Here is a 26848-nt window from a genome sequence, read left to right on the forward strand (position 1 = left end):
GCTTTCCTAATTTGTCTCTCGATATCTGCATAGCAAATTAAAGGAAAATGTATATATTCTCCAGCCAGAAGGTCTCATCAAGAAGGGTCAAGAAAGTTTGTTTTGCAAATTAAACAAGTCTATATATGGATTGAAACGAAGTGGCAGATGCTGGAATGATCATTTATTATATTTATATGCAAGGTTTCCTAATTTGTCTTTTGTGTAAATTTTGCCACAGTTATCTGAAGATGACCAAAAGAAATATGTCATAAATAAAGTATTTATCGTTCAAGATGTTTCCAAGATATTAATACATTCTAAGAATAGCTTTCCCTTTCTTTGCACTTAGCTTGTACATACACAGATCTATATCATTTTGAATAAATTCCAGTTTTTCTAGTGAGTTATGTAAATGATCGGTCCAGCATTGGCCACTTTGTTTCAGGCCTTATATAGACGTCTTTAACTTACAAAACAAACTTTCTTACCCTTCTTGATGAAACCTTCTGGCTGAAGCATACATGCATTTTCCTTTCATTTGCTATGCAGTTATGCTCTTTTCACATCATAATGATCAATATGCCAATTTTCCTCAGCACTGGCTGCTATCAACAGATGAATTGTTACAAAATTTGAAACGGGGGCATAGATCTCTTTATAGTAACACCTTCTATTTGACTAAATCACTTTGTGACCAAATGAGCTTTAAAAATTTGCTTCTCATCAACTGTCTTCTTTCTCAATACCCATATGTTCCTCACAGGAATTACACCGTATGTAGATCAACCAATTTCTAAGAATCATGATTCTTCATCATGTTAATTTCTTCATTCATTGCAACTATCTATTCCATTGCCTCATAATAATTAACTGCTTCATGATACAATAATGGTTCATCACTGTTCCTTCATAGTTTACTTGTGCTTTTTCAGAATAAGCCTTCTCTGGAATAAACTTTCATTGGATGACATCTACCATGGTTTCTTTTGTTACATCCTTTTTTGGCCTGCATCTACGTCATGAAGCTTCAGCATGTTCCCGATTTCCTTTGGTTTCTTTCACATTTTTCTCCTGATCTGAGAAACCATAAAATTCCTTTTCAGCGTTAAAAGCTCCTCTTTCACTTTGTATTTCATATTCAGAACTTGGAGGTGTTAATGCTGTCATTATATAGTTCAATAGATTGTTTCTGTTTCTTTACAGTCCACGGATTCCACAACCTGTTTTGTGTCTGGCATCCGAATACTGTATCCATGGAAATATAGAGAAAATCCTATAAGAACAACTTTTTCTGCCATTTTAGATAATTTAGAAGGACTTCTTTGTTTTGGTACATGAATGAAAACTTCGTATCCTACCACACGTAAATGTCTCATACTAGGCTCTCTATCTGACCATACACAATTCATATGGCATTTTTTCATGGTCGTGGCTATTTGCAGCATGATTTCTTATGTATGGTGCAGTGTACATCAGCTCATTCCAAGAAGTGTTTGATTAATTACTTCCTAGAAACAGTGAGCTTACCGTACCCATTAAAATTCTGTTGATACGTTCAGCTACACCATTTTGCTGTGGTGTGTATATGACTTATTTCATACCAAATTTCTTCAGATTCACACACGTGTTCATTTGCATGAACATAATTCTCTTCAAGTATTTTTCCAGTTGGTTTTTCTGTCTGAATCTTCCATTTCTTGAATTCTTCAAATATGTCATCCTTATTTTTTAAGAAATGCACAAATATGTACCTGCTTGCATCATCCACGATACTCATTAATTATCTGTTGCCTCCAAAACTTGGAACATCAATAGGTCCCATGAGGTCACTATGAACAAGTTCGAAACTGGTCGTCCGTTCCCTTGAATCTTGTGATGCAGTTTTCAGAAAGGGTCTTCAAGTTGATTTACCCATCGAGCAACCATCAGACAGGTATATTTTACCTTGTTTTTTTTACAGTCTAATACCAGGACTGCTTCCTTTTTTATCACATTGTTTATTGAACACTTACTGATGAGCAGCGCTTACTAATGAGCACTCTTTCAGTCTCGTCATAGATCTTGCAACCTTCTTTATTGAAAATAACCTTTCTATTGTTTTCAGTGAGCTGCCTGGCAGATCAGATTGCATGGCCAATCTCAGGCGCAAGTGGTTTATTGTCATCTACAAATTCCTTAGCCAAACCTTCATTGCTAATCATCTTCAACCTTACTGTACCTTTTCCCATGGCTTCTGTTTTTCTGTCATCAGCTAAAGTTACGATCTCAGCTAAAATATTTTTATCAACAGCTGAAAAATAATTTTCATCTGGAGCAATATGATTATCTGCCCTGGAATCCCCTATCCAGTTATCATCATTCAATATAATTAAGCCACAGGCAGCAGTCGTAATAACAGCACCTTGTTTCTTTTTTCCTTTTTAAATTTACCCTTTTCAGTACCGTTTCTGGATAACTGGCACTTTTCAGTAGTTTTGATTGCCAGTATTAGCTTTCAAGGACATTGCAGAATGTTTATCTTCATTATATTCTTGATGTCTAGCATTTTCAGCATGTAGACACATTTCAATTGTAGCACACTTACAATCATTATCTGGTAAACTGCACAAAGCTGTATCTATTGCATCCCATTCATCTGTACTACTGCAGTTCTAGGTGTACTGTACTACTGCGACCAGAGAGGGACAATGTAGCCGCGTCTGGCGGGCGCGGACCTCAGATGGAACACACGACGCGGCGCGGAACGATTAGGGAGTGCCCAGCACGAAACAGAAGTGGAAATCATTGTAACAGTCAGGAGATAGAGTACCCAACATCTCAGACCAGGTCTGACACACCTCAGATGATAACCACATCCATTGAGGATGGCCAGAATGGGCACCGACGGCAGTCGGAACATCTGCGACTGGAGGGGTCCATTGAAGCCGAGTCTGGCGGGCGCGGACCACAGATGGAACACTCGACCCGGCGCGGACCGATTAGGGAACGCCCAGCTCCTCTCAGGCATAAATACTGGACTCGATCGACCCAAGGACCAGTCTCAGGTAGCACCTGAAGAAGACACCGAAGCACGCTGTTGAAATATCGTGCGAGAACGACGCGAACATCCGGCTGGATTCCCGAATATCCAAGATGTCAACAGATCGCCGGGAAAGCATGAAGAATTACAACTAATTTGTATATTAAAAAGGAAAAAACATACCATATAACCAACACCTCCCCCCCCCCCTCCCCCAAGTACTTTTTGTCAATCACATTACCATGTCCTGCAACACTTTAAAAGGATACATAAATATTGCAGCTACTCTGAGTACTGTTGTCATCAACATTAGATGCAGAGGGGAAAGAGTGACACAATCTGTGTTTAGTTGGCTAATTATCAAATTCAGAACTTCAGTGCGATTCTGCATCATTATTTGCAAACTATTACGATTAGGATGAAATCCTTCTGCTATCTTTCCAAGTGCTCTGAGAGCAGCATCTGTAACACTTGCATCCTGAAACAAGAATGTATTTAACTGCAACTCAGTTACAAAAAAAAATGCTTTGTTATCATAAATATCACTGTCTAACCTTTGACATCTGAATTTGCTGTACAACCCATTGTAACACATTCTGTTCCATTTTTGGCATAAGTTCAGTTGATGGTGCCTCTAATGCCACTTCCCCATAGCACTGCAGCAGTGTGAGGCGGATTCGTTCCTGTTCTCCTTCATGCTTTATATCCTTCATAAAACTAAGCAAGCGGGATGACCTTCGTGACAATTCCTCTTTCCTGAGGCCCTCCAGTTTTGGCAAGACAATACTCAAATGATTTCGTGAACAAATTCCGACTGCCTTTGAACAGTGCTGCAAAGATTAAATTAATAATTAATAAAATCAATAACTGTAAATTAAAAAAAACTGGTTTATTTTGTAGAGAACATTAATACTATGATTACTTGAAAATTGACAACTTGAAGTATAAACAGGACTGATAAAAGATAAATTTATTACAACCAAACATATTTCATAATTTCACACATAACATATATGCATAGTGTGTGCTAGTCGTATGTACTACAGTATTTTATGAGAACACAACAGAAAAAAATTATCATATGGTAAACTATTGTAACATAAGGAGAACTTACTTTACTATCAGATGCAGAATACTGCCGCAGAGAAGTGAAGATAACATCCAGTACTCTGCCTACATACAATTTGTCTGTTGTGTGGCATGTAGTTACAGCCAACATTTTAAATGCCATTCCTCTTTCTATAGGATATGATGTATACAAAGTTAACTGTTCCTTTAATTGTTCACCCATTTGCAGGGTCCACTTCTCTTCATCAACTTCAGTAAGAGTTGATGACACAAACTCCAACAATAATTCATCCCATACTTGATCATAAATTTCAAATGTGCTCTCTAAGTGAAGAGAATAAACAATAATTAGGAAATAAAAGAGACAATACATAAAAATGGGCAATATAAACTCAAAGTAAGAATAAAGCTCTTGTGTATCAAACACAAAACTGATATAAGTAAATAAGTAAATATATGAAGTTGCACACACTGATACTGAGAAGGTACTCAATGTGGATGACTATAATTCCTTCATAATTGATATTGAGCCATAAATAATAATTGATGATAATTCCATCATAAATGAAGATAATCTTATGCATCTGTAGTATTATATATCTGGCAAGATGCAATCAGTTCTCACTTAACTTTCTTAACAGTTTGTTATAAAATGAGAAATGCACACAGGATGATCAACTTTCTAAAGCACCTGACTGCAATTTTATAATAGAGAGAAAACTGCAAATATTTTTATGTCCTATGTTAATTATGCAGTGTCCTTCCACAGCATTATGGAATCACAGTGGCACAAAATTTCCAAAAGCAAATGGCATTAAATTTATTAAAAGGTGCATCCACACCAATACAGTTACAAAATTACAGGTAAAATGACAGTAAATGTTTTCATTCAAAAACTACTTATGGACTGGACACTGTATACATATTTTTGACAGCTACAGAAAGCACATTCACATGAAATTTTATCAATCTTATCAGATGCATTTTGCTTTCAATTAGAAAGTACTTGTAAGTAATTTGTAAGACTTTTCTCACAACATTTCATTCTGCCGTCTCCTCCAATGGAATTTCCGTGTAACTCAAGTTCTTTCAAATCAGCGGAAAATTTTTTTTTTTTTTTATTAGTAAAATTTTTAAGATTTCTCTTCAAATATTTTAATGCTTTGACAAAAATATCTAGATGTACAATAAATCAGTGGAGATTCCAAGATGGAATATCAACAATAAAACTAATGGATAGATTGGTACTCATAGTAAATATGGCATGTTAAGTTGCAGACAGGCACAATGAAAAGACTACATGTTCAGTTTTCAGTCAAAGCCTTCTTTAGAAAATGAAACACGTGCACACACACATTGATTCACATAAGCATTCCAGGCCAATCTACAAGAGATGGCAGTCATACGTGTGTGAGGTATGTTCGTTCGCCTGTGTGTGTGTTGGGGGGGTGGGGTCTTCTTCTGAAGAAGGCTTCGGCTGCAAGCTAAACACGTAGTCAACTCTATGTATCATCTTGAAGATGAGTAGTGAGCCATCCTCTTCCTTTTATAGTAAATGTAAAACAAACAATGGGAAATACAGAATGGAATACCAAATATTAAAACTAGATACATTGCTAATCACCACATAGAGGATGTGATAATTCTTACACTTACAACTCAGGCACACATGCCCACCGCTATATTTGGGCTCAACACCAGGAGACAATGGCCGTGTGTGTGAGTGTATGAATATGTGTGACAGTAAATACGTTTAAAGTTTTTTGTAATAAAAAGCACACAGGATGTTATGGTAAACTATTGCTTGCCTTTCAAGTACGATATTAAGTCTGGAATCTTCTGCTCCCACAGGGGACACAAATGCGGATTAATCATTTTTGCAATGTTCTTCATGAAGCTTAAAATGTAAATCCCTCTTTTAGTCTGTGATGGATTTCCAAGCAAAGCCAGAGATCTTCCAAACAAGGAAAATGAGTGCGGCACCTTGTGAGCTGAAACATAAATTGATATTACTTTCTCATTACGACATACTGTTACATAATGGGATAGAAACACTTACAAATACATCTGAATGCCAAAAGAAATTGAAAGAGTGGGGCCTTTCTTTGGAAACTAAAAATAGAGAGAGATAAAGGAAACTGCACATAAACACGCAGTAGTTGTAAAATGGCAAAAAATTACACTTTTGAGTCAGCAAACGAATGCAAAGAACAGACTTCAGTGCACCATTCCATCCGCATCTTTCCAAAATTCTCTATAGCTCAATTTTCTGTATAGCTATCCTTCCTACAGTGGCTTCTTGTTCCTCTCCTTTGGTCTCAAGGAAGAAACTTTTTATGGTGCTTCAAGACATGTCAGTGTATCCTCATACAAATTATTCACCATCGGTTCAGAATATGGTGACAACTTACTGCTAATTAAGTGCTTCTAAATTATGTATGCATTATTAAACGGTACATCAGAATATCAGCTGCAACTACGAGGGTGGTATGAAAAGTTCTCGGAATCACCAAGAGAGGTCAGTGCTAGTGCACCGAGTTGTTCATGTGATATTCATTGGACTGTTGCCTGTAAACATGTACCACATCAGTGCTCTTGGAAGAGAGCTGTGTGGCGGTGACATGGCTCTGTTGTTCCCATGGAGTGAGTGAGTGAGTGAGTGAGAAAGATACGAAATTCACATGCAGCTGTTGACAAAAGGATAAACAAATTTAAATTTGGTCAGGAGAGCTTGGATGATGATCCGTGCAGTGGTCAGCCAAGATGTGTCACTACTCCAGAAATCATTGCAAAAGTGCACAAAATGGTCATAGAGGATCGGCAATTGAAAGTGCGTGAAATTGCTCACGCTTGCCAGATGTCATCTGAAAGGGTATATCACATTTTAACTGAAGAATTAGAAATGAAAAAATTATCTGCAAGATGGGCGTTGTGACTCGTGATGCTGTATCGAAACACATGAGAATGGACATATCGGAACAACATGAGAATGGACATATCAGAAAAATGTTTGGCTGGTTTTAGAAGAAACGAACAAGGTTTTTTGTGCCAGTTTGTGACCACAGATGAAACTTGGGTGCAGTACAAAATCCCAGAGACAAAATAACAGACAAAGTAGTGGAAACATGCTGATTTTCCGCCACCAAAGAAAGCAAAGACAATTCCTTCAGCGGGAAAGGTCATGGCATCAGTGTTCTGGGATGCAAAGGGGATTCTGTTTGTAGATTATCCCCAGTGGGGACTGGGCAAACAATTACTGGAGAATACTATGCTAACCTGGACAAATTGCAAAAAAAAAAGATATGTGAAAAAAGGCCAAGTTCAGCAAAGAAGAAAGTCATCTTCCATCAAGACAATGCACACCCACACACATGTGCTGTCACCATGGCGAAACTGCATGAACTACCGGTAAGGTATGAATTGTTTCCACACCCGCCTTATTCACCTGATATGGCTCCATCATCAGACTTCCATCTCTTCCCAAAACTGAAAAATTTTTCTTGCTGGATGAAGAACCACTGCAAACTAAGAACTGATACCCAGAGTTGACAACTATTTTGCAGTCCTGGAGGAAACTCATTTTCGAGATGGTATCAAGGCACTGGAACATCGTCGGACCAAGTGCATTAATCAACAAGGAGACTACATTGAAAAATAAAAAAAGTTTCAGTGTGTAAGTACTTTTTTTTCTATTCCATTCCAACAACTTTTCAAACCACTCTCTTACAAAACAAGAAGGCTATTACACTTCCCTCCTTTATTTATTTTTTTTCTGAAGACTAAGATACACATAAAAATGCAGTAATGCAAACTTCCTAAATATGCTCCGAAAAAGGCAAAAATCACACACTATGCACAAAAAAATTAAAAAAGTCCAAGAACAAGGCAAGGCGAATTTACAGCATTATTAGGCATGAAATGAAGAAACTTAGTATGGAAAATTACATTAAATACTCTCGTAACAAAATCAGTGAGAGCTGAAATTCAAATCATTGGATAATAAATAATTCCAGTGAATTCTTTATATGAGAAGCTGAAAACAGAGGACAAAAGGAAGGTCCATCAAAGGTAGATCCATTGGGGAGGGGGAACCCATAATCTGTAATCAGACATCAGTTTTGGCAAGTCATGTTTTAGAAATATCACACACTTGGTATGGCCTAACTTGAACTGCCTTTACAAATATTCAAAGAGTCAAGGTGTACATCCTCAATGGCTAAACTCTGCATGGTAAAATGCTCTTCTATCTCAATCCACCTAGCATTTTCTCCAAATTTTTTGAGAAGATACCTTACAGCAGAATATTTTGACATCTTCCCAAGAATAGCATTTTAGATACACCAGTTTGGCTTCTGCAAAATCTGCTCCAATGAGAAAGCAACGTAAAACTCAATTCTAGTTGAACTAAAAAATAAAAATTTATCTTGTAGCATATTCTGTTATCTTCCCAAGGCCTTCGATCATTCAGATCATAAAATTCTGCTACGGAAACTAAAACGGTATGGCACAAAGGCCTTCTCCTTACAGGGACATAGTCTGATTTTAATAACTGGAAATTGGAAAGTAGAAGAAAGGCACTGAAGGAAGGCAGAAAATTTCTGACTGTTATGACAGTTTCGACTGCTCATCAGCTTGTTTATCAGTGACCTTGCTGAATATGATCCAGTCATTGCTTAAATTAGAGCCAATATTCAGCCAACCATTTAATATCCTCATACAAACAACATTCACTCTAAATATGGTGCACTGTTAAATTGACACCACATACTTTACATTCTGGATGTTTCTTTGTGATGCAAAAGGATGCCGTAGGTGACAGAGCAATGTCCTATACAACGCTGAGCTAAAATGATCTCATTCCACCTGAGTTACTGGATGGAAGTAAACCCAGTTTGGGTGGTCCTTTTAATCATGCAACGTTCACTTTCATTTCTTTCCACACACTCTTTTTCACATGTACACATGACGGTCATCATGAGTGACGTAATGGATTGTAATGCGTGAAGTCTCTGAATTCTCATAATGTGTTTGTTAAACTGCTGCATCTGCAATCTCATTATTGCAAATTCAGATGTGTTCTAGTACCCAGTATAACAACATCTCTTTATCCAGTTTCTGAAAAGAAAAAAGGGTATCCTGGATGAAACTTCCTGGCAGATTAAAACTGTGTGCCAGACCGAGACTCGAACTCGGGACCTTTGCCTTTCGCGGGAAAGTGCTCTACCGACTGAGCTACCCAAGCATGACTCACGCCCTGTCCTCACAGCTGTGAAAGGAGGAGAGCTTCTATTAAGTTTGGAAGGTAGGAGACGAGGTACTGGTGGAAGTAAAGCTGTGAGGATGGGGCGTGAGTCGTGCTTGAGTAGCTCAGTCGGTAGAGCACTTGCCCGCAAAAGGCAAAGGTCCCGAGTTCGAGTCTCGGTCCGGCACACAGTTTTAATCAGCCAGGAAGCTTCATATCAGCGCACACTCCGCTGCAGGGTGAAAATCTCATTCTGGTATCCTGTATGTTCTAGACAAGGTTCTTGGCTTGGTACATTTTCTAGGTGCTTTGTAGGGCACTCTTAGAATCAAAGCAGATGACATGGTAGTTACAACAGACTTGATTGAAAGAGCGCAAAAACAAATCATAGAACTACAATGTCGAGCAGCAAAAGTAGGATTATGGATGTGATTTGAAAACATACCTCATGACAAACATCAGTACAGCCCCACAAAGTTTAAAATAAATAACAACACAATACCTACAGTACACTGCTCAAACAACATGAAGGAAAAGACCACAGCAGAGAACGCACAAAGTGGAGAAGAGCTTTCAGATAAAAAGAAATAATTACATTACATAAAATCTTCATCCTGGAACACAAAACTGAAGCTCTCTTCAAACAATGGTCAGACAAAATATACCTCATGCAGTGGAGACTCTTCGCTGCAAAGGGAGAGAATACAGATTAAGGCCTAATACAGAATTATACCTGAAAGTTAAAAAGTTAACAGCAAAATGAGGAAAAGGAGATTAAAACTCTATCAAAACATATGCACGACGAATAACGGCAGAATAACTACACAAATATTTGACTTTCCTTACAATTACTTACTAAACAATTGAACCACAAAATCACGTAGTTGAGAGAAATAGGAAGAGAGAGAAAAAATGTGGAAGTTGACATGGACACAACAAGATACAACACCTTTTAAACAAGAAACAGAATAGACAGGCTTTCTGGGGAAAAAAGAAAAAGAACCAGAAGAAAGTGGGCAAAAAGAAGCAAAGGAAGAACATTCTTGACAAATGAAAGAATTTGACACTATTTATTTATCTCCCTTCTTAAACAGTGGCTTAACTTCAGCATATTTCAACCATTCAGGAAATATTCCACTAATAAATGACTGGTTACACAGATAGCTTAATATGTTACTTAACTCAGAATCACATTCTTTAATTAACTTTGTTTATATTTCCTCATACCCACTTGATGTTTCTGATTTTAAAGATTTTATGATGGACATTACTTCTGAACATTACTTCTGCTGGGGTAGTGAGGGTGAAATTCATATTATGCAAGTTACTTGAAATGTCTGGTCTGAGGTACCCCATGGCAGCATCTACAGAACCTGACAACCCCATCTTTTAAGTAACAGTTATAAAATGCTTGTTAAAAAGTTCTGCGACACTATACACATCTGTCACCAATGTACCATTTACTCTTAAAGCTATTTGCCCCTCTTCATTTCTGGTTCTATCACTCTTCTTCACTATATCCCATATTGTGTTTATTTTGCTATCTGATATGACTATCTTTTCCTTGTAATATATTTGCTTTGATGTCCGTATTACAGTCTTTAATATTTTGCAGTATTTCTTGTAATGTTCTATAGCACCAACATCAGAACTGTTTTGGATTGACAGGTACAGTTTTCTTTTTGTTTTACAAGAGACCTCTATTCCTTGAGTAATCCATGTCTTCTTTGTAGACTTTGCTCTAAACTTGGTTAGTTTTGGGGGAAAACAGTGTTCAAATAAGGTAAGCACTTTATTAGCAAAAGTGTTATATTTTTCATTCATGCCATGAGCACTGTAAACATCACTCCAGTAAATGTCTCTGAGGAGTGTCCTAAAATAATCAATTTTTGGCTTATTGATTACCCTCTTGATTTCAGATTTAACAGATTTTATATCCTGTTCAGTATTAACATTTAACAGAAGGAACTGCATGTCATGGTCTGAGAGGCCATTGACTGTTGGTTTTGTAATATAATTTTGTTCATTGGACTTTTCTATTAAGATATTATAAATGGATGTTTGTGAGCAATTGACTACCCTAGTTGGGAACTTTAGAGTGGGAATTAAGTTGAATGATAGTGTTACTAACTCAAATCTTAAATTATGACAGTTCCTGATGATTATGGCAACTCCTCCTTTCTCCATTTCTGCTCTACAAAAGTGAGATGCTAACCTAAATCCTGTTAACACTTAAGAGTTCTATACCAGTGATCACATAATGTTCAGAGAGGCAGATTATGTCAGCTGGTTTTGAGGACCCTTATTCATCTATACAGGTAATTAGTTCATTAATTTTTTTCTCAGTCCTCGAATATTTTGATACAATAAAGATAGCTGACATTTTACATTGACTGAGTTACAATTGGGTAGAGTTGAAATTTATGCTGATTGTTGAAAATTCTTAACCAACAGCTGTTTATGCTGATGTAATAAGCTAGAATTAGGTTTTTTGGTTTCTTTCTCAAACTGAAGGTTAGTCTCAAATCCTAACCTCTCTTAAAAGTTGGTTTCTTTCTGTCCTCCCTACCCTAAAAAAGGAAATTTTCTGAACCTATAACCACTGGTATTTTATCACTCATGACAGTACCTCCCCCCTTTAACTTTCCTGCTATTTTCCCAGCCAGTTTACCGTTCCCTTTCCTCTTGAGGTGAAGGCCATGCCTAGCATAATCTCACATGTTAAGAGAATCAACAGGAACCACACCAATGTGTGACCCTGCACCCAACATAAGCAGCTGTTCAAACCCCAAATTGACTCTCCTGACAGAAGAGTTCAAATGACGTCAGTCATAGCACCCAGGAACAGACACAAACTCAACATTGGTATGCTTTGATGCTGATGCAACCTTTGCCAGGACACACTCTATAATATACCCAGGATCTCTGTCAATACTATTAATTGGTCCACCCACTATAACCATGGTGTCTTCCTTAGTGAAATCTTTGCAAAGTGATCCTAAATCCTCTGTCAGCGGCTTCAGACAACCACTAGGTTTAAAAAAAATGGTGACCTGGTATTCTTATCCAAGTTCATCCTGCAAAAGTTGGCCAACACCTCTTCCACAGGAACTACCTAACAACAACACTTCCTTTTTATTTACTGCTTTACTTTTCAATCTGCTGCTGAAAGTTTGTTGTGCCCTGTCTACACTTGCAACTGCTTGAGGCTCACCAGCTTCTAACTGAACAACAGGTCAAATCTATTTTCTACATTCACCACAAAGTTGTCAGACAAAGTTCTAGGCCTGTTCTTCCTGTTTCCTGTTGCCACTTCCCACCTCTCTTTACCCTTCTCCCCCCTTAACCTGTCAACATCTCCCCTGGCCTTGTCTATCTCAGCCTGAAGGGTGGTAATTTTCCCCTCCTGTTCTAGCATCTTCCTATCTCTACTACATATCCTACAAAACCAGTGATGAATCTCATTAACTTCCCCTGCTCAAAAAAAGGCTCTAAGCACTATGGCACTTAACATCTGAGGTCATCAGTCCCCTAGACATAGAAGTACTTAAACCTAACTAACCTAAGGACATCACACACATCCATGCCCGAGTCACGATTCCATGATTCAAACCTATGACCATAGCAGCTGCATGGTTCTGGACTGAAGCACCTAGAACTGCTCAGCCACAGCGACCGGCTCCCCTACTCCCATACCACTACAGTCACCCACATGGAAAAAACTACAGCACCCGTCACTACAAAGCCCCGACCTAACAACTCTATGGCAAGCCAATCACTTTTCACTCATGATAAATGTAATAGTTTATTAAGAATAAGTCAGTTAAATTACAGATAAACACGAAAATATGATTTCACAAATCTGGCCTATATGCAACTGTATGTAAACAAAAACAATAGTATAAAGTTTCTGAAACAACAACTTAAACTTTATACTACTTTCTGGAAATGTGAGTTAGATAATGAAGATGTACACTACAGTTAAATTGCTGGAGAGAGCAAAGAACAATTAAATGAAATTCTATAGATTTGATGTGATTAAATGTAAACAGAAAATACAACTATAACCCAACTGTATGAAAAATGAAACCTTTAATGGTACACTGAAAAAGCAACTAATACACACATTTACCATGTAATCAGTACTAAACTACATGTTGTTATAATCTAAACTGACTTATCTTTACGAGAACACCAAAACTCACACTAGTCGCCTGGCTGGAGGGTTGCCAACCCTATGCAGGGCTGTGCTTTATGCAATTGACACAGACTGTTTCAATTATTGAAAGTTATCCTCAGGTGACAGATTTCTATGAGATTGGTATTCAAAGCTGGTTGTACAATACAACACATACCTCAATAATGGAGGGAACTGCACAGGATGTGGTGAATACCGAAGGATGCATAACCTTGCAGGCTTTCCTAGCTTCATTTTATCAGATTCTCATCATCATCATCTACAGATCCTCACCGCCCCCCCCCCCCCTTTTAAGCATAAACACACCAGTACCTTCTCAATGATGATGATGATGATGATGATGATGATGATGATGATTGTGGGACACTCGACATCGAGGTCATCAGTGCCCTTACAAGTTCCCAATCTTTCTCGTTCCAATCTTGCCACTTCCCGAATGATGATGAGATGATGAGGACAACACAAACACCCAACCGCCAGATGAAGAAAATCCCCGACCCGGCTGTCAATCGAACCCGGGACCCCGTGATACTGCTTTGATGCCCAAAATTACGGCATTTAAAACATCTCAAAGGGTTTGAAACAGATAAACCCAGCTGTGTGTGGTATACAGAAGTTACATGTGAAAACAGAAGCTGCAGTTTTTTCTAGTGGCTCATTTACTTTTTTCAAAACGATTTTCATAATGTTCTTTACCTCTGATAATTCATCCTAATTCTTTATGCTCAGTTTCCATTCTATCATGTGATGTTACTAAATGCCTAGCTGAAATTTGTGGTATTATGCAATTAAGTAACTGTAAGATAGTCACCTTTTTTTATGATGAACATTTAGACACTTTTGTAATTGCTGTTCAAACTCATTTTACTCCTTTCAAAGAGCCAACAACAGCTTCTAAAGCTTTGTAGAAAGAGGAGATCCTTGGTTTTTGAAACAATTCCTCCTCTCTCTGAACTACTATGAATGACTTTTGGTAAATTTGTACCTTGTTTTTTTTCTTTACTGCAATTCTTATGATGTATTTTCCCAGGACTTCCATGAGAGCTCTTTCTGTTGGCTGCATGTTAATACTCCCTGAAGGTCCATCTTTTCCATCAAGAGATTAATACGAACAATAAGATACATTTCATTGATAAATGAAATTTTTATTTGTTCATAAAGACAAGAGTGCCTGCCTTTTAATTTTTTTTTTTTTTAATTTACCAGGCGAGTACCAAGCCTATGATCATCATAGCCTGTCTTATTTTTATTTTTAAGCCTTCACAGAAGTTCTTTCAGATGTTCTGTTAATTTTAAATTCTTTCTGGCACTTTCTCATATTACTATAAATGAGGCAGACTGTGCTTTTTATAATATCAGTGACATATTTGACATCTGAATAAAATGTGTCAATGACATTATAAAGCACAATTTGCCTCATATATGGTAACATGAGAATGTGCCAAGAAGCATGTGAAATTAACAGAATAACTGAAAAAACTTCTACAAAAGCTTAAAAGTAAAATATAAGATAGCTGTTGTTGAGCACATGCTCAATACAGGCCTAGTAAATTAAATAGTACATAAAAATCAAAAGCCTTGTCTTTGCATATACAAATAAAAATGTCATTTATCAACTACGGGGGCATTCAATAAGTAATGCAACACATTTTTTAATGAAATTAGATTGATTTTATTCAAGATTCCAATACATCATATTACTCCCCACTCTTTACGCTACAATATCCTACTCTTTTTATCCATAATCTCCATTCAGTGTGATGGCCTTACCTGAACTTAATAGTATGACCTATATGCTCGCACAATACCACTCTACTGGTCGACGTGGAAGCCAACGTCTTGCTCCATCAATAGCCTCTCCATCATCCATATACTGCTTCCCACAGAGTGCATCCTTCATTGGGCCAAACAGGTGGAAGTCAGAAGGAGTGAGATGCGGGCTGTAGAGTGAATGAGGAAGAACAGACCAATGAAGTTTTGTGAGCTGCTCTTGGGCACTGAGACTTGTGAGGCCTTCCACTGTCACAGAAAATGAGAAATTCATTTGCATTTTTGTGGGAACGAACATGTTCGATGTCGTTTCATCAATTTCGTGGGGGCAGCACAGCTGTGTGTGGCCAGCAGGCATGTGGGACATTGGACAGGTTTGACCTTGTTGGGTCGATGACACATGTGTCTGCCAATGACTCATTGTGCTCTTCTTCACTGCCAGGGCTCTGTAGACATTCTGCAAGCACATATGAATATCTGCAATGCTCTGGTTTTCCACCAAAAGAAATTCAATCACAGTTCTTTGCTTGAAATGCCCCTCTGTTACAGATTTTGAAGGCTATGTATAGTGCTGCTGCTATCAGAACTTCAGGAAGCTACAGGGGCTGAAGTGGGGATATTCCATGATGTCCAACAACAAATTCCACATCTTTTCAACTGATTTTGGCTTGACAAAAAAATGTGTTGTATTACTTTCTGAACACCCCTTGTATATCAAGGACGCATAACACCTTGAACAAAAAACCCATTTCATTTCCACGAAGCACTACGGAAACAAATATCAATACAGGCACAGCCTTACTTGCCTCGGTAAGCCTCATCCAACTAGAGTACAGCTGCCCCCCCCCCCTTCCCCCAGAGTTTGCTCACTAGTGACTGAGTCACTGTTTTGCTTCAATAGCCATCCTTTCTGTCAGCGTGCATCACACCTTGAGGTTGAGAGTTTGTTTTAATACATACAGACAAGGATTTGTACCATGCCTGCAACCAGTTAATTGACAAGCTCCTCACTTTCTGAGACCCATGACATTCTATCATCATAGTTGACAAGAGACATTTAAATATGCCCAAAGATTACAGTTACAGAAGGCTGGAAGCACTGACCAACCTACCCTACAGCTCACACTGGGCTGCCACTAATGACCCTATCACCAAAAGTAGCAAAAAGAGACATGTGGAAGAGAAAGACAAAAATATCTGCAAATGTTTGTGTCCCATCTTTTCCAATAAAATGTTAACCAAACAGTTGTAGGCCCCTAAGAGCAGATAACTTGTATCCAGAATACTATTTTACTGGTAGATATCAATACCTCTCCTCTAAAAAATATTATTAACATTTGTTTTACACTTTCATTCCAAATTTTAGTAATTGACAAATGTACGCAAAGAATCAGTCTAGGAATCATCACTCACTTGGGACACAATGTTTATACTCATTAGACTGTTTTAAGAAATGAAATAAATGAGATTTTTTAAATTTCAATTACACTTTTCTTAATCTTGAATGAATTTTTGTTTAGTAACCTGTTTCTCCAAATGGATATTCCTGTACTGCCTGAACTGTGGCAGTGTTTGACGTGAGTATTAGTATAAGATGAAAAGTGAATGAATGAATTTCTGGAGAGGTGAAATGGCACTAAACACTGAGACCATCAATCCATTTTTCCCTTTAAAACCAAACCTGAAGGTTTACAGAAGAAGACAAGGATCAACAGCCAATCTGATCTCTGCAGTGTCATCTGAGACTGAAAGCAATGCAAAAGGCAAAAGGAAGGAAATATAAAAGTTAAGGAGCTACAGCGATGTAAGAGAGGTGTGCTGGACTGAAGCAGTAGGAGGCATTCCCCCACCTGGGTATAGTCTGCAGCAGGTCAACTTCCACACCCAACTGGCAGCCCACCCAGTCACTATTCAACACTTTTGAGGGTGCAAGTATAATGAAGAGCTTGGATAATGGCCACTAATTCTGCGATAAAAATGCTACAACCAGAATGTAGATAGTAGTGTTCATGGACCCTGAAATGTGTGAAGCATAGGCAAAGTGATCGTGGACCTACGAGTCGTCAGTACAGTTGCCAGTAAAGCCAAGAAATTTGCTGCAGGAAGAGGGGAGTGGTTTTTTAAGGTAACTTTTCGAGAGCATTCCATGGACAGCGGCAAAGATCAGAGTGAAGAGATTCCAGATCAAATGCTGAAGTCTTGGGTCACCCTGGTGGGATGCGAATCCCACAATCAAGGAAGAGGATATCATGATTTGGGTCTTTAAGGTAGTTGCAGACACTTGAATAACTTAGTAGTAATTGGTGACAGCTGATATGTAAAAGAGCAATTCCAGCATCTACCATAAGGCTGTCCACATGCCTTCTTCAAAAGGCACCAATTGCAAGCTGGATCCTGCGGTGGTGAACTGGATCCAGTAGCTGTAATGTCAAAGGGGCTGCTGAGCCATACGCTAGACACCTGTAATCCAATTAGGATAAGATTAGTGCTTTGTACAGACAAGAGAATGGAGCAGTCCCAACACATTACGGTGTAACTGTAGCAGTAGAATGTAAAGAGTGTAAACTTGTATTTCCTTTTAGGTTGGCAAGTATGTGGTACCCACATCAGCCAAGCAACAAAGGAAAGTCCCAAAAGACTATGAGCCTACACAATGAACAGTTCTTTACGAATGTAAAATTTTGGAGATGGATGAAAAGTTTCGGATCAGTAGTACTGGATAACACGTCATTACAGTGGGAAACTGAAAGCCATGACAAGTCCAGGATGGTGTCTTCCTGATGGCACCTTGTACCTGGCGTTTGTCAACATTCGTGGTTGAAAATCTTTATTAAATATAAAATTCATCCAAATATAGGACCCATGAGAACACAAGCCCCACACTGTCCATTTTTAATTAAACTTATGGGCCTTTTAGCTCACACCATACAGCCAGCTCATACATACATAAAATATACATCTATTATAGAAAATCAGAGTTAGAAGGAACAGATGACCAAGCTTCACAAGTTGTTGTAGAAGCATTGTAGCACTTCCAGGCAGTCTGGGGCACCCAATGACAACATGATCTGATAATTCTTCTCCACAAGAACAAAAATGACATCTCTATGATGTACAGCCTGTGAAAATGTTTATTGAGACATCTGTAGCTAAATCTCTATCTGGCTGTTAGAAAGGCGAGATGCCTAGGCACTGAATTTGTATGAGATTTTGTGGAATAGGACACCAATCGATGAATTACTTATGTACTTCTTGCCTTCATGTCTTCTTGTATCCTCTTATTCCCATTGTCAGTCTTCTATCATGCCTTTCTGTGTAGCCCTGCCACAGTAGTCAATGGGCATCTCCTCTTGTGATCACAAGAAAATTGAACAGGAAGGACACAATTTGTGTAGAGCGTAAAGCTACAATTAATGCTCAAACAGTGCTAGATTTCTTCCTGCTTCAGTATGTTGATGAGCTTACGGATTGTCTGCCAGATGGACGATTCTTTTCCGGAACTGATTTAGCTGAAGCTTATCTTGAACTTGTCCTGGATGAGAAATTTGTGGTGCTTAACATGCACATCTGCTAGCATCAATTACAAGTTACTTCAAGAGTCCTGTCCTATTCAAATTATTTCGATGACATCATTGTATCTGGACAAATACTGAAATAAATCTTAAAAAATTGGAATCTCTTTTTCAAGTTTTATCTGATGCAGGATTCAAGTGTAATTTCCAAAAAGGTTCATTTTTTAATGCAGAAACTGAATATTCGGGTATCATGGATATCCACAGAACTTGTCCTTCAGCTAAGCATTTTAAGGCCATACAGAGATTATCTTCTCGTATAAACATACAAGACCTCCAAGCTGGTCTTGCAAACTGACATACTATACCAAATGTGTTCTAAAAGCAGCACAAATAGCCACTCCTCTGCAATGTCACTGGCATAAAAATATTCTGTTTAAATGGTTGGAGAATGCAAATACATTTTTCAAAAATTGAAAGATACATTTCTTAGTCTTGCATGTATTGTGCCCTTCTATCTGGAAAACCTAGCAGCGCTTGCAGCTGATGCATCAGCACATGGAATAGGGGCAGTTTTGTACCACAAGGTGGGCACCATAGAATGCCACGTAGCATTTGTGTCTGAGACGTTTAACAAGGTCTCAGTTGATTACTGTTAGCTGGAAAAGGAAGCTTTAGCCATAATTCATGGTCTCCCATAATTTCATTAATATCTCTGGGTCAAAAATTTTATCTTGTGACCAGTAATGAGCCTCTGACTGCTCTTTTTCATCTAGCAAAAGATGTAACTGATCGTACAGTTCAGAAATTGCAATGTTTATCACTACTTCTTTCCAATACCAAAATGAAATTTTTTCATCATACACCTCAACGTGCAAACTGTCTCCCTTACCTAAGGGAAATGACCCAGGTTTTGACACATCTGAGGTTTCTTGTCTCCAAATTAATCATTCTGATTTGCAAGCACAGCAAGCTTTTCCCATCAATTCTTAATTAATCACACAGACTACTGAACATGATCAGTTGCTACGATTGCTCAAGTACTACATTTAGTTGGATTGGCCGCATAATCCAAAATCAGTCGCAGACACAATAGTCGCAAATACCATGTACAATGCAACAGCGTCTCTCTTCAGAACGGTGTAATTTTATTGCATTCTCCTAAAGAACAAACACTAGTCCTGATTCCATCATCTTTGCAACAATGTTTTGAAACTGTTGTATAGAGGACAATGGGGAATCATTAGAACTAAGCACTAGCATTAGCATGGCAGGACTGCATTTGGCCCAGGTTCCCGGGTTCGATTCCCGGCGGGGTCAGGGATTTTCTCCACCTCGTGATGACTGAGTGTTGTGTGCTGTCCTTAGGTTAGTTAGGTTTAAGTAGTTCTAAGTTCTAGGGGACTGATGACCATAGATGTTAAGTCCCATAGTGCTCAGAGCCATTTGAACCATTTTTTTGATTGCATTTGGCTCGGGCTAGATAAAGAAACAGAAAATATGATCACCCACTACCATGTACGCACAAATGATTAGGCAGCACCGCACGAAGAAGTTTTCAACTGGCTTTCACCTGATGGTCTTTGGCAATGTATACATACTGATTTTGCTGATCTATTTTGGATCACAAAATGGTTCATTATTGTCAATGCATACGGCAAATATTCTTTTGTTATTCCAATTCATTCGACTACTAGTGCTAGCACTATTAAAGGACTCGCTTCTGTCTATTGCTTAGGAGGTTTGTCACAAACAATTGTTTCAGACAATGGTCCACAATTTTCTTCATTGAAATTTCAACATTTTTTTTCCAATAAAATGTAATTCAACATAAATGAATGACATCATTCTCTCCTCAATCTAACAATGATACTGAATGTTTCATTCACACTTTCGAGGAAGAGATGACAATATCTCATGCTCCACATTAGAGAGAAAATGCTTTCTTGTTGTTTCTGAACACCTTTTGCACTATGCCTGCTCATGATTGTTTCCGAAGCAGAAGTATTACTGGGCTGTTGCCACTGCAGTCTGCTGCAACTCTTCACCCTCGCTATTCTGTTTCTGATGCTACCTCCGCAATGAAGTTCACATGAAGGATAAAGTCTTCTAATGTATCTATAACAAGCCTCACAACTGCGAATCAGTGTCTTCACTCAGATGTCTAGCTGTACTCATACCATGCACGGCACATCAGACACCCATCAATGGCACCAAAACCAATTTCATTTCTGTAATTGTAGTGATCCTGCAGTAGGTTTTCATTTTTCACACATGCTGCCTGCAACTCAACCTGCTGCATTTCTGAGCAGTCCTTGCCAGTGCCTAATGTCCAGGTGCATGGGTCTCCCAACGACTGGTATGCAGATTGCTGCTCCCCGTCTCTCCAGCCACGGCCGCTGCACCCAACACTGTTTGCTGTTATCGCTGTCATGGGCATCGAGCCTGCGTCAGCTGTACAGTCTTCTGCGTCCTTAGCAGTGCCAATGCTGCATCCACCTGTGCCATTGGATGGAATTCTGGTTTCTTGGCAGATGTTCCCAGTGGTTCGCAAGATGAACGTTGGCACATGGGTTGACTGGCGCCATTTGTCATCACATGACAGTCAACCCCATCAGCAGCAGCAGGGCATAGGGCTCCATTTCATCACTGCCTGACTGCCTGCACCCTCACTATGCAATGATAGTGAGCAATTTTTAGGGGAGGATTGGGGGGGGGAGGAGGATTGTGCTATTGATGGCATATTCGTTGATTGTCCCCCAGCACACTGCATCCTGCTCACAGCTAAGCAAGAGATGGCTCTTCTGAATCTCCTACCAGCACGGTGCAAGCGAGCGAGCTCTTCCGTTGCTTGCCATTCCCTAAAGTGTGGTGTCATGCATGTATCTCACAAGAGAATGCAGAATTGACATGACCTCACTGCATGTGACTGAATGGCCAGAGCATCTTTTTAAGCAGCTGTACTCAGAGCTTCGCCGCCAGATACAGTGCATCTACAGGGTACTTGACATCTTCAGTACCTTTCCCCTTTGTCAAAATGCACCTGATAACTACGGAATAGGTCACAGTATTTAAAACACCACTCTAATCAGAATTTGACTATTCCTTCTGGCACTTTTTAGAGACGTTGTAGTAATGTTATTGATCGGTACGATGCTAGTGAATCAGAATTCTTCCCTGGTTTGAGCATAGGTATCACTCTGGCTATCTCCATGAGCTCAATATGTTCATACCACATTTTATTTTACATACTGAGTACTGTCATTGTCCCTCATATGACAGAAATGATCGCAAATTGTAGAGTAGATATTATCTGGGCTGGGAGCAGCATTTTTAACAAAGGAGAACGCTCTCTGCAGCTCAACCACTGAGAGGGTGACTACCATCAAGTGTTTGGATGCTCTGTGATAGGCAGCTGTGTAATGGAGGAACTCATTTTGTAGCATCTGTTCCACAACACAGTTCATAGATAGGGAATTGTTACGGTGAGGCATCAAGGGTCTCTTCCAACTCTTCATCTTCTTCCACACACTTGATGTTGTAGTGTCCTTAGTTAAAGAGTAGCAGAGTTTTTTTCGCACTCATCCTCTTCTTATTTTTCAAAAACTCCTTGGTTTCCAACTGTATTTTTTGCAGGCTGGTATACTTTTGTTGGGTGCTATCTCTCTTATTTCTTCAGTGCTTCACTATGTTTGTTGATGGCTCTCTGACATTTGTCTCCACACCAATAGGATTGGCTCTGTTTGCAATGCAAATTAGCTCCTGTTGAGAAATTGCCCCTATGATGGCCGTAGTAATGCACCATGTTACTTTGGAATAGTAGGGAACTAGGATCTTCAGATGTGTGTAATTGTGGAAGGCTCATTTTTATCTGTCAACATATTTATTTTAGTCAGCTTTCTCAATTTTCCATCTCTATGCAGTGTAGATCCAGCATGGTTCTTCCACCATAATATGTAAAATCAGAATAAGTGGTAGGTAATTGGAACCTAAACTGTCTATTTTTACTTTCCAGATGGTTAGTAGTGCCACATGATTCACTGTGAACAATGGAAACTCCAGGATGGAATAATGACAATATTATGAAAAGGATAGTTGCTACTCACCATTTAGTGAAGATCCTGAGTCGCAGATAGGCACAGCAAAAAGACTGTCAAACACAGCAATTGGCCAAACAGGCCTTCTGTTGCTTAGTCTCTCTGTTATAGGAAGTTGAGGCCTCTTGCTTGTCTGTAATAGTGTGAGGTTATTCCTATAGGGGATCTGTCATTCAGGAACACTAGGTTTTTGTCTTCTAGGATTGTCATTAATAGCCCATCGTTGCAATCATCGTACTTGCACCAACATGTTGTGTGATGGGCTTTGAAGTCACCCCACCACAAAATGTGTACAGCCAAACTGTTGTAATAGAGATGTAGTACCAGTATCTGACAGAAACTTTGGGTAGCCTGTATACAGCCAGTAAATTCAGGTAAGATTCTGAGGTGGTTTGTCCTGTATGTATGTACTGCAGCGTAAACACCTGCCAGGCTGCTGGAGGGAGCTGCACTTGCTGAACATAGTGGGGTGGCAGACAGCCACAGGCACTGGTAATGGAGGAAATACTGCATGTTGACTGGTAGCACTGCTGTCATGTTTGCATATTGCCTATTTTTTGATGATGCACGAGTTCCTTGATAACTGAAATTATTGTAAGCCAATCTATGTTTAACTTCTTCTTGTGTTAAGTACTGATGCCATGTTTTACCCACGTAATTATGAGCTCCTTAGTAGTGGACACATACAGGAACTGCTCCTTTTGGACATACATTAATGCCGTGTGTACCAACCCTGTGATTGCCTCATGTTTGGCTATTACATTGCTTCCTACCGTGTCCACAATCAAACATCTGTAGCACAGTAGCCCAGGGAAATTTAAGGCTTCGTTAGGCAACCTGCTCTGTGTATTTTAACATAGCATAGCCTCTGTTGTAACACAAGTATAACTTTGTGTGCTGGTCGAGACTTACTGTCTGCATCCCCTTGTGTGGCCCTCTTATAAAATCTCCTTACCAACACTACTGTCATGTCACACTCAGTTACTACTAGTATCTTCTCCTCTGGAGAAGTGTCGATTTGCAACTTATCCCTTGCACTGTTGTTTATTATGGACTTGGATATGTAAGCTTATAGGTTGTTTGGAGAGAGAACTTCACTGCTAATCATGGAATTTGAAGTTGCAGCACTTACAGTCTTGATTTTAAGTACTCCTGCCAGACTATGAACTGTTCAATATATAGTTTTGTACATTACTGCCATGTCATCTGGGGTTTTCTGCTGAGTGCCGATGGATGTAGGCTACCAATGTTTTTATCTGTTCTCTCCCCAAATACTATAAAAGAACACTGACATGTAGCTCATATAGGTTCAGTGAGCACTTACTATACACTGAGCACACTGTAATACAGTCTTGCTGCCGATGGACTGCCATTAGGATGTGTAGGTGAAATGGCCTGTTGCGTATACTTCTGGAGTATTATGTCTTAGTGCCCATGTACAGAAATTAATATGATTCTCAATCATTCCCATGCAGCTCTTGAGGGAGAAAGATGTGACAGGGATGAAACCTACATCAATGGAGAGTGCATAGGACACTTGCCTCACTCATGCCCCTTTCCCATGCGATTGCATGGGAGCTAATGTGCAGAACAACATCAAAGGCAGCAAGAACATTAATTCCTGTCACCACTTGTCTCCTCCTGTTACGTTGTCTAGGTGTCACACTGCCTCTTTCACATAGTTTGCTGACGAGGTTGATAAATAATTGCCAAGATGGACAACAGCTGTTGGGATATCTTGCCACATACACCATACAAGAACAAACTGTATTCTTCCTACATTTACCATACACCATGAGCATGTCAGCTTTTTCTGAACTGACAAATGCCATCGTCCAGTCATGACCTACAGCTTGGACTGTGTATTCAAAGTTTTAAAAATACGATATCTCATAAATGACACACACTAGATTCCTGCAACTACCACCACTGACATTCTAATTTATCCTACTTTTAGTATGTTAATGTCAATGGGCACTGTTCCATTCAAAAAATGTATGTTTGCAGAAAAATACACTTTCTCAGTATTATTATAATCTGTTTATTGGCTAACAATATGAGCCCCTGACTACCAATCCGTTCTGTGAAAACCACGCTTCAATAGCACTTTCCACTTCTGCAATATTTGCAGTGCAAATTTTAGGTGATTCGCCCTGTATGTGGTGTGCACCTTATATTCAGACCATATCCCACACAACTTCATTATTTAGGAGCTAACTGTCAAGTAGTATAGTTGATCACAGAAGTATAGTTAGGTTTCCCTACAATGTAAAATTGAGATTTTAATCAAGAAGACTCACTGAGAATAGCACAAAGGTCCCAAAACATTTTTGGGTCTATAGAAAAGAAAGGAGTGTTTTCCATAACAGGCAAACTTCATATCCAGTAATCTGTATCTGCAAACATGGCCAATGCAGGAGCAGCAAATCCAAATGATGAATACAACTTAAGGAATCAATTGTAATTCAGAAAAACCCAAAGCAGTTATAGTCTTTTGTGCTATTATATCTGTTTAATTCCAATGTTTTGCACTACATTTTTATTGCCCTAAATTGTTTGGGCCGCACCACACTCTTCATTAATCAGTTACCCCACTAACTATGAATTTGCATAATTTATCATAATTTCAAATGTGACAACTCTACTCTTAAACAGATAATCCACAGCATAGGCATACACAATATTTGTGGAAACTTTTTTACTTTATTACCTAAGTGCTTTGCAAACCAAATTATTGTTTGCACATGTAGCTCATATACACACAAGAATACGTATGACACTGTTTAGTAAACACACGTCATTTTTGTGATTAATTGTTCCATTAGAGTACATCAACTCGATGTAATATCACCGTCCCACATTGAGTTGTGGGCAATGAAATTTTCCAAGAGTAAAGGGTATGGAGATTGCTCATGGTTAAAGTCAACTATCTCCTGACATGTCAGAACCCTGTTTGGAGGTAGACAGGCATTACACAGAGTAAAATCCATAGCTGTATGTATGTGAATAGCCAAAGTCACTAATGATGTATTGAATGAAACACGATCACTAAAAACGTACTCAAGCTGCAATGTGCCTATCACCTGATGCACCTTTCAGGGTCAACTCTATGAAACAGGTACAGATATGTTTCAGGGAGGTTCCTGAAAGACTATAAATATTTCTGCATAAAAGGAAAGGAGATGTCAGAGTTCCATTAGGTGGTGAAAATGACCATTACATTTCAATGCATCATCGTTGTAGCGGTAGCCAGGAGTAGTGGCAAAGAGGCAAGAAGATGGGTCACATTCAGTCTCTGACTGTACTATTTGTTGTGTAGGTATGCACAATTTCAATGTCTGTGGTGAGAGGGGTCATTAGAGGGGGAAGGGGTGAGGGGTCCGGTGCAACTGAAGCCATTAGGTTCATCTTCACCATCAGTTTTTCTTTGTTCCCTTTCTTCTTTTTACCATTGTTCTCCTTGCAGAGTCCTAACTCTGGTTTGGGGTTATTTGATTGTGGATCAGAGGATGAATGACCTGTCCCATGGTCCATAAAGCTCATGTGTCAATGTTGTGTTGGCTACTGTGTTAGGTTTTGGGCACACAAAGTGCTTATGGCAGAATGTAACTTCGGTGCAATGAGCACCACTATAAGCGGCATTCCTTGCGTGGCCCACACTACCAGAAAATTTTGAAAAAATTTAAAGCCAAACCTGCTTCTGGGGGCCAATCATATGTTAGCTGAAAAAGTGTAATAAAAATGTAAAAATGTTTAAGTAAGTAACCTCAGTCAGTGACTGATATAAAAGCCAAATTGTCAATATGGAAGCCATCCCAGAGACCAAGTCAAAGTGAAGACGCAGTCACAGAATAGTATTACATAATAGGAAGGGAAGGAGTACTGCAATGGCTCAAGGTCCTAAGCTCACTATACCAGTACCCTCAAAAGATTTGTAGCCACTTGGGAGATGATAGTCTG

At 39.0% G+C, this 26848-nt stretch overlaps 1 protein-coding gene across 5 annotated transcripts in view; it reads right to left on the bottom strand.

Annotated features, from left to right (window-relative positions):
- Positions 1-26848, bottom strand: part of LOC126162203 (maestro heat-like repeat-containing protein family member 1) — a 275479-nt gene that overhangs the window by 170539 nt on the left and 78092 nt on the right. For all 5 annotated transcript variants that reach the window (XR_007535034.1, XM_049918545.1, XM_049918542.1 and 2 more), the window contains exons 12-15: positions 5878-6060; positions 4116-4393; positions 3556-3831; positions 3271-3479 (exon numbers count right to left, since the gene is read on the bottom strand). Coding sequence is in view for 4 of the 5 variants with exons in the window: in XM_049918545.1 (XP_049774502.1) it covers positions 3271-3479; positions 3556-3831; positions 4116-4393; positions 5878-6060 (946 nt within the window). In the remaining variant the exon portion in view is untranslated. The remainder of the gene's footprint in view (positions 1-3270; positions 3480-3555; positions 3832-4115; positions 4394-5877; positions 6061-26848) is intronic.

This window comes from Schistocerca cancellata, chromosome 2, assembly GCF_023864275.1.
Source record: "Schistocerca cancellata isolate TAMUIC-IGC-003103 chromosome 2, iqSchCanc2.1, whole genome shotgun sequence".
Classification (NCBI taxonomy): domain Eukaryota; kingdom Metazoa; phylum Arthropoda; class Insecta; order Orthoptera; family Acrididae; genus Schistocerca; species Schistocerca cancellata.